At 55.3% G+C, this 9,313-nt stretch overlaps 1 protein-coding gene across 1 annotated transcript in view; it reads left to right on the forward strand.

Moving 5' to 3' along the window:
- Window positions 1–5,082: 5,082 nt before the first annotated feature.
- Window positions 5,083–9,313, forward strand: part of WWC1 (WW and C2 domain containing 1) — a 117,712-nt gene continuing 113,481 nt past the window's right edge. The window contains exon 1 of the mRNA XM_090288555.1: window positions 5,083–5,686. Coding sequence (XP_090144681.1) covers window positions 5,568–5,686 — 119 coding nt within the window. The 5' untranslated portion in view covers window positions 5,083–5,567. The remainder of the gene's footprint in view (window positions 5,687–9,313) is intronic.

Genomic DNA, 9,313 nt, shown 5'->3' on the forward strand with positions numbered 1-9,313 from the left:
TTATTTATTTACTTTTAGAGAGAGGCGGAGGGAGGGAGAAAGAGGGAGACAAACATCGATGTGACAGAGAAGCACTGAAAGGCGGTCTCTTGCGGGTGCCCTGACCAGGGACGGAACCCACAACCTAGGCACGTGCCCTGACCCGAAATCAAACCCACAGCCTCTCACCCTGCGGGACAATGCCCAACCAGCTGAGCCACACCAGTCAGGGCAGCAGGCAAGAGTCTTGTTTAATTAGTACGTTAAACGCTGAGGAGGGAAGCAACCCTCCTTTGAAAGAACTCCTGTGTTTCGGAAGCTGAGCTAGCCCTTTATTTACAACCCCTCGTGTAGTTGTTGATCCATTTGACAGCTGAGCAAACTGAGGCTCAGAGAGGTGCAGCCTCACACCCGAAGTCACACAGCAACCAAGATGCAGAGCCAAGCTTCACACGTGGAGCTTTCCTTCTGTCCACGTACTGCCCACTCCTCCACCCAGCCCCCTTCTGTTGAGGCACATTCTCTGGACTCAAGCCCTGACCTTTCCTGCAGCGTCTTGTAAAATTCCCTCAGGAAATTCTTAGAAGGAGACGTCAAACCAGGGACAGTGGACAGGTAAAGAGCATTTCATTCCACCCGTCTCTAAGCAGCTGGGCGGGAGTTGAACTGAAATGCCGGGTACCATGGCGATGCAAGCTTGGAAAGCTCTATAAATACCCCCAGAGAGGCTTCTTGCAGCCAGCCTGCTGGTAACTGCACCCCCCACCCTCCGGCTCCCACCAGGGCTCCTCTTCTGCTGCTGGGCTGGAGTGGAGGAAGCTTTGCCGGAACCCCCTCCCCCTGCTCACATGGTCTTTCTCCTCTCCACACCCCCGCCCTGGAAACTGAGACTTCATCTCCTCCTCGTTCATTTCCTCGTTGGTGAAAGACACAACCGCTGCCAGCCCTCAGGACCCAGAGAGAGGACTCTTGGACGGGAGAGTTGCAACTGTCCCTGCCAGCCCCAGGATAGTCACGTGCGGGAGAAACCCAGTCCATTTAATGAATGAACCAGCAAAGAAAAGGGGGGAGGCGGGGAGGAACGCAGCCCAGGGAGAAAAATGCCGCCGCCCCCCCCACCATGGAGAGGGCTCAGCCTTTTGAATTCCCTGATGGCAAACCCCCAGGAGAGTCTTGTTGCTGCAATGGGGGAGGTCAAAATCCAGGCTGATCCATCGTCAGCTTAGAATTCAGAAACCCTCACTTCCAACTCTTGCCTCTCCTTGTAAGCACAGCTATGACCTCAACCTGCGCCTTCCCACCTGCAACCACTCCAGATAGGTATGCAATCCGAGTGAAAGGCGTTCCAGACGAGTCTCCCGACTGCGCCCCCACCCCCTACCCACCAGACTTAGTGCCCCCAAGTTCCTTCTTTGTTGGCATGGTGGAGCCCACACGGCTGGGAATTCACAAGGAGAACCCACTGGGGGCTGAGTGGGAGCTGAGTGGGAATCTTGGTTCTATTATTTATGAGGTGACCACGGGGAAGTCGCTTCTCTGAGGCTCAGGTTACGCATCTGTAAAATGGGATGAATGAGAACCAGGGCAATGCCTCGTGAATCACAGACACTCCATCTCCGCCTCTGTAAATAAGTAGGTGATGCTAGACTGGACTTCGATTTATTTTCAAGCACTTGGTTAAGCACCGAGGGCCCAGAGGTAATAAGAAACCATCTTTATTGCCACCGTTTCTTCCACCCTAATTTTCCCTGGCTTAGGACGTTTCCCCATCGTTGAAAAAAAAGGGGGGGGGGGCTCAATTATGAATTTCCACTAATGCGTGGCCAAAGGAAGGAGATGTTATGGACTCGGTTACAGAAATGTAACTGTGTGTGTCCTCCAGGGTGTGTGAGAGAGACCGTCATGGAGTCAAGAAAATTCTCAGTGGAAGTTTCCAGAGGCTCCACTTTCTGGAAGAAAACAGAAGCGAACAGGAAACTATTGCTGATATATCTGTCTGCTTTAAAACAAACCAACAAACAAACAAAAACCACCTTCATTTCTCCTCCTTAGCACCTTTGTGAAGTGCTACCTTGATTCTCCAAAATTCCCTGAAACATGTGTGGAAACTGGCCTTTCTTCTTTGCTGTTGCCGTGGGGGGAAGGATTTCAGTGGGCGTCTCTTTAAAAAACAAGACGACCTGTCCCAGGCACACTTGTCTCCCGTGGGCCACCTGGATGTAAAAGCCAATGAAGAAAGGCTTGGCCTGGGGTCACTTCTGCTGTGTCACGGCAGCCAGACACAGACACAGCCCTGGGACGAAGGCGGGAGAGGCGAGGCTTCCTGCCCTCCCTTCAGATTCCTGTAGCTCGGTCACCTGTAGAGTAACGTCCAGTTCACTCCATCATGCGGTTCAGCCGGTTTTACCTTTAATCCCTTTCACATTTGTCCTTAGTTTGAAGAAAGCCTGGGGATGATTCACCACTATCTCATGGGACAGACAGTCATCTGTTTTATTACCTCACCCTGCCTGCAGCTCCTGGAAGATAACCTGGCATTCTTTTGTTGGGGGGTGGGGCGAGGGATCAAGGTAAGAAGAATAGCCGACAGACCAAAGCTTTCAGAAGTCAATTCCTGCTCTGGTCTCGCTTTCCTGCTCCCCAGCCCAGGTCTAAAAGTCCAAAGGAACACGCCATTTGGAAAATGCCAGGGCTGGGGCACCTGGGCTGAAGACAAAGGTGGATCTGGCAGTCTAGAAGGAGTTTTCCCTTCACCAGCGGGCCAGCCAGCAAGAAGGCTTGATTACAAAACAAGACAAAAACAAAATCAGTAATTAGGAGGACTGTCACAAACAACCAAGCACAATTAAAAAAAAAAGATTTTATTTCTTTATTTTTAGAGGGAGGAAACGGGATGGGAGAAAGAAATATCAATGTGAGAAACATCGATCAGTTGTCTCTTGTATGTACCCCAACTAGGGACCAAACCTGCAACCCAAGCATGTGCCTGGCCCAGGAATCGAACCAGGGAACTTTCACTATGTGGGACACTGACCAACCAACTGAGCCACACTGGTCAGGGCAACCATGCACAATTTTCAGGAAGGGGAAGGGCATGGCTTTGTGTTTGGAACAGAAAATACTTCATTGGGTCACATTTTATTGGGGTATGCTTGTTGCTAGGCACTGCCACACCCAGTGCACCACATGGGGGCCCTGGCATGATGGCTTTTGTTGAGTGCCAAGCCCTGCATATTTCTCTTTTCCTTTAGCCCTTAACAACAGGCCTCCTGAGTCTGTATTATTACATTTCCTAGACCTAAGCCTGAGACTTCAGCTGAGCCCAAGGCCAAAGGACTAGAAAATAGGGTAGATTTGGGAGCCAAACACACTAGTTCCAGAGCTTTTGCGTCTCAGCCAAAAAATGACCAAGCAAGCATCAACCGAGACAAGCATCTATCAGCAGATCCAGGAGTCACAGAATATAGTCAGTTCTAGGACTTGAAGTGAAACAATGTATAAAGAAACCAATTTTACCAGAGGCGGATGGATATAAACAACGGTAAAGTTGCTACAGTATCACTATAACAAAACAACTTTAAACAACAGGGCACTATTTGAGGACCTGCTATAATTTAAAGAGAGAAGAAGAGAGAGAGGGAGAAAGAGGAAGTATGGGTTAATGTTAGAGCCCAAGGACTCTCATCAGACAGACCTGGGTCTAGTTCTTAGGTCTGTGTCCCTGGCCCACAGCACAGCAGCTCGGAACCTCGGTTTTCTCATCTGTGAAATGGGAATAATAAGTAGTATTCCCAACTCCAGAGGGTGTTTGTGAGGATGCAGTGGGATCACGTGTGTGAAGCACCCAGCACCATGTTGGCTTTACTTTTGAGTTACTGCCCTAATCAATCATGGGAGGTTTTTTGACTCGATGAGGGCTCGGCCCAAGCAGAGGCACTGTGGGGGGCTATGGGAATCCTCCGAGAGACGATGGGGAACTCCCGCTTCTGGGTGTCAGTGGCCAGTGTGAGGCCCACATGTCTGGACTCCTGTGCACAACATCAGTGGAATGGAGGAGGGGAGGGAGGGCCAAACGTTGAGCCCATGGGTCTGTCCTCTGGTAAGTAATTGATTTTACAAAGGCATCTGGAGGGGAGAAACTACCATGGTGGGTCTTCTCTGTTGAGGAGAGACCACCAATGTTGGATTCCCTCCCTTGCTCAGCACGCCCGGGCCCATGCAGCACCCGACGCCGGCTACTTGGGGAGACCGGGGCTCAAGAGGATACACCAGAGCGCTGGGTTTCATTGCTCCAGTCCCACTTTCAGTTTTCTTTTTTAAAATTTATTAATGTTTTTCTCTATTACAGTTGTCCCACTTTTTTTTTTTTTTTTTTTTTTTTGCTTTGTTTTCTTTATTGCTTTAAAAAAACCTCTTTCCCCAAATCCGAAACATATCTCAAGGTATCAAAGAAGCCGCTGGCCCACAGCCTGGGGCGGCTCCGTCCTCAGCCGAGCTAACAACAGCAAAGTCATTACTGTTACTTTTACAAAGTGCTCACCCTAACACCCTCTGGGAGTCCTCCCGTGGGACGGGATTCATAGCACCCCTAATTTTACAGACCCAGAGGGGAGCCAGCTACATTTGCAAGTACGGGAGGTGGGGGGATGGGTGAAGAACGGAATAAGAGGGAGACAGATGGTGCGGGTGTTGGGGGAAGGGAATACAGATCCTGCAAAACTTATGTTCCCCGATTTACACGAAGGTTTCTCTTTAACCACTTCTTGCCTACTCCGGGTTCCACATAAGAGAGAAGCGGGGAGCTGTAAGATGTGGGGCCACCCGTGCCGAGAGCCAGGGCCGTCGGGACGCAGAGGCAGAGCGGCTCTTGCTCAGCCTCCGGGGGCTCCGGTCTGGGCCTGGGACCCAGGTAAAGGGAGGTCTCCCTTAGCCCCGGCCGGGGCAGCGTAGGGGCGGGCGACCCGCGGTTCGGACAGTCCCGCGAGGGGGCGCGTCTCCGGCCCTAGGACCCGCCCTCGCGGCGCTGGGCGAGGGGAGGGGATCTGGAACCCAGGCGCCCGGCGCTCCGCCTCCCGTTTCCGGGGCAGCGCGGTTACCTGCACCGCCTGAGCCGCACCTGGCGGAGGCAGAAGTCGCAAACGGAGCGAGCGCAGAACGGCGGGGCGGAGAGGCGGGACGGCACCCGGCTCCGGGGAGGAAGAGGCGGCGGCGGGCGGCGTGGAGGGCGCAGCGCGCCGCGCGGCGGAGGAAGGCAGGCGGCAGCTGCGCTCGGCTAGCTCTTCCCCGCCGGCCGGGCGCGCACCCGAGCCCGCACCGCGCCGCTGCGGGCGCACATGGCAGCTTGAGAGGCCCGCGGCGGGAGGAGCGGGCGGCGCGGGGCTGGGGCTGCGGGGCCGCATGGACAGCCGCGCCACGCCGGCCGGCCCTCACTAGGGCCCCCCAATCCGCGGCCGCCACCCCCACCCCCCACCCCGATTATGGTGCCTCGGCTGCCACCCGGGCCGGGTACAGCCGGCCGGAGCCGCTGAGCCGGGGGCCCCAGCGGCTCTCGGGAGCTGCATGGGGGAGCGCGGGCCGCACTTGGGAAGATGCCCCGGCCGGAGCTACCCCTGCCGGAGGGCTGGGAGGAGGCGCGCGACTTCGACGGCAAGGTCTACTACATAGACCACACGAGCCGCACCACCAGCTGGATCGACCCGCGGGACAGGTAGGACCCCGGGAGGCCCCCACACTCCCACCTGCGCCCCCTACTGCCCTAGGGGCCACCGGCCGGGACTAGCTCGCAGGGCTGGGGAGGGAGCGGCTCTGCCAGCCTCTTGCGCTTTCTTTGCCCCCCCCCCCACTCCCATTCCCCTTCAGGAGCGCTGCTCCTACCCCTGTCGGCTGCTGGGAGGAAGGGACAGCCGGTGAGTTGGCCCAGGCTGCCCCCTCCGCCGTCCCTAGATGGAGGACTTAGGCCCCTGCCCGCACCTGCCCGGAGTTTTGACCCCAAGCTCTAGCCCCGCCCCCGCCCCCTTTAGGAAGAGAAGCCAGGCGGGGGCGGGGGGAACGACCTAGCTGGGTGATGCTGGGGCTTCCCGAGGAGGCTTTCCCCGCCGTGGGAAGGGGAGCGGGCGGGGGTGGGGGATGGGGAAGCATCTGGTTTGGAGGGGGTGGTAGAGCCTCAGGATTCCGTGGAAGACACTATGCGCAGGAGGAGGCAGCCTGGAGTGGGATTTTTGACAGGTGCCTCCGACGTTCCGAGAAGCGCGCGGAGCATCTGGGTGGGGGCGGGCGGGGAGCTGGAGGCCGGGAGTGGGAAGGAGTGGAAGGCGCAGGGGAGGGCCGATCGGCGAGGCTGGTTCTCCAGGAGCCCACAGCAACTTGGGAGCGGCGAGGATGTGGATGGAGGTGAGAGGCCTCCGGCAAAGCCCTGCCCACCGCCTCTTCCTCCTCCCCTTCTTCCTCTGGGGACCGGGCTCCTCAGCCCTGCACCAGCGCGTCCTGACCTTGGTGGCCACCACGCCGGCTGTAGCACGGGATTTTTTTATTTTTTATTTTTTTGCTGAGGCAGGTGGAGTCTAAGATGTCTGGGGTGGTGCTTAGCTTCCAGACTTTCTCTTGGTTCCCGCTGCTTGGCACTTCTTTGCACACATGCACCTCCTCCCCATATATGTCCTGGGGGAAGGGTAGGACCCCCCTCTGGGAAGCCTTTGTTGTCCTCTGCTAATGCAGTCGGTGGCCCAAGTGTCTTAGGAATGTGGAATTTTCACCTGGTCACTGTGACCTTGGGCATCCGGTGCCTGTAAAGCAATGGAGGTGAATTTGGGGGGGGGGGGGCGACATCTTTCTGGGATGGGATGGAGGTCCCAGAAGGCCAGGATGGGTGTGTAACAAGGTGAAGGTTAACAGAAACAAAAATGCAGAAAGAAGGTGAGAGCTGGGATTCTCAGTAGCTCCAGTGAACACCTAAGTCCCTTCACTTCAACAGTTGCTGGGTTGCTGCGTGCTCAGTGCCATGCCGGATGTCTCATCACGGTTCTCTGGCAGAGGAAGATCTAATGCTAGAGAGGGTTCCCTGGCCAAGCTCCTTTGACCTCATAGCCTCGGTTTCCCTATTTGTCAGACTGATGCTTTGCTCCAAAGGGAAGCAGTACTAGTTGGACTCTTAAAAGCTGGAAAGGACGTGGAAGATCAGAGTCCGACTCCCATTTTCAAACACTGGAGAAAATTTGAAGCCCAGGGGTGGGATTCGCTCGTTTTGATGTTTTCACTAATGTCATAGGCCGAGTTCTGTACCAGCTCCGAACTTCCGACCTCCAGGCATGCTCTGACTCACTTTCCTTCCCGTACCCCTCAGTGTGAGTTGTGTTGGTGAACACACGTTCCAGCTTCTGGGGCCGGCAGCTTACGTCATCGGGTGGGCCGTTGACTGGGTGTCGGAGGTAGACATCCCACGCCCAGCCCTGCTCACGCACTGCAGGTCCCACACCTGTGGACTTCTCTGGGGCCGAGAGGACACTCACTACCACTGCAGAAAGCTTCTCAAACGGCCGTAATTCTTTACCCTTGGAAGAGGGCAAGCTGTGTTACTTCCGTGAAAACCTGACCTCGCTAGAGCATAATTTCCCAGATTTTGGTATTATGTCAACCACTTTCACCATGCTTTGCTGTGTCTACCTGTGCTGTTCTTATGTAATACTTGACTTTAAATCAACTCAATTGGGAACATTTTAATCCACTTTCACAAGTAGGAAACTAGTAACAGCTATTGCCATAAATAGAAAGGGTCCTTAAAAATACAGGGGAGGAAAAACAACAACCCACTGCCATTACAGGGCCTCGCTCTGTCCTGTGGTCTGCCATGGCCCCCTGCCACGGCCCCCCTGCCACAGGCCTGTGTAGCCTTTGTTTTCAGGCAGATTGGCAAGCGCCGGAGGGGAATTAAAATCGTACTGGTGTTTCATGGAGCCACTCAGTTCTTCGCCTTGCAAAGTCATTGGTTTTGTATCTCCTGATCATGTACCTGCATAGGCTGGTGTGGGGCCCCTGAGCTTAGGGGCTGTGGGGGTTCTTAGTGCAGCGTTGGGGTCCCTGTTGTGGCCAACTTTGGAAGTTGGGGCCAAGAGCTGGGCCTGCATTCTGACCTCTCTGGAATTTCCTTCTTGCGCAGCCACGCAGGCATTTCTGCCTCTGGCCCTGCCGGTGCGTCCTCAGGTGAATGGCTTGAGCTCGCAGGTGCAGCTGCCTCACTGGTGAGAGGACTGCGTTGATGAGATGGTTTCTGAGGACCCTGCCAGCTCTCAGATCCGATTTCAGACTCCTCGGCCTCTCCTTACTCCTCCTGACTCCAAGGCAGAATTTGGGGGTGGGAAAAGGACTCAGGGTGAGGGGACTGTGAAGAGGAGGAACAAAGTTTAACAACGCTAGAACAGAGCCAGACTGCTTTGGGGTGGAGGGGTTGGGGAGATTAATTCTGCAGCCGTTAGTGCTGTGACACCAGGTGATCCCACACAAACATTCTGTTCCTTAGGTGTGTGTGTGCCTTTGTGCGGGCTTTTCCCTTACCTGAATCGAGGAGATGCCCGCCCATTCCCCTGAATTTAAAAGGAGTCAGTCAAATGGTCCTTGAGTCAGAAAAATGATTTCTTAGCCACCAAGAACAAAATAGCGTCTCAGGTTACCAACCCCGAAGAATGTCCTGGCACATTCCTCCCTCTGGGGCCGAGCTGTTTTGTGTGCCCTCGCCTGGAGGCTGCGGGGGGTAGGGAATCCAGTTTTCAGCTTTCCCTTTCACCAGGGGGTTGGAAGGGCAGCCAGGCAGCTGGCCCTGCCAACTCTGTCCCCTTCTCACCCAGGGAAAGACTGGGGGGCCCAAATTCCTGAGGACGGTTGTCCCAACAACCGGAGAGGGGCCAACGGGCAGCTTGGGCCCTGCCTACTGGGCCAAAGGCTGCAGCAGCAGCACCCTGGCTGGGGAGGTGGTGGGTCCCTGGGGAGTGAGGTGCCACCCCGTGGAGTTGGTCTTCCTTGAGCAGAATAAGTCCCTGTGCTTCTGGAAGCGCCCAGCAAAGGGCCAGCGTGGCACAGGTGTATAACTGAGTGGTATGCCAAAACAAATACCCTGGTTTTTCTCTGAGGAAGAGTCGATTGTTCAGACCAGCCCTGCAGAGAAGGTTCCTGAAGCCTGATCCTGCACTCTCTCTGCGTGGTGGTCAGACCTTCCAGGATCCACCTGCACACTCTGGGCACAGTTTTGGGGACCCACAAGGCGGAGAGACCATGTTGAGGGGACTCAGCAACTTCTGTCGGGATTTGGGGAAGAACTTGAGCTAACCCTGCTGTTACAGAAGTC

The sequence above is a fragment of the Furipterus horrens genome, unplaced genomic scaffold (genome assembly GCF_987537825.1).
Source record: "Furipterus horrens unplaced genomic scaffold, mFurHor1.1.pri manual_scaffold_10, whole genome shotgun sequence".
NCBI classification, from domain to species: domain Eukaryota; kingdom Metazoa; phylum Chordata; class Mammalia; order Chiroptera; family Furipteridae; genus Furipterus; species Furipterus horrens.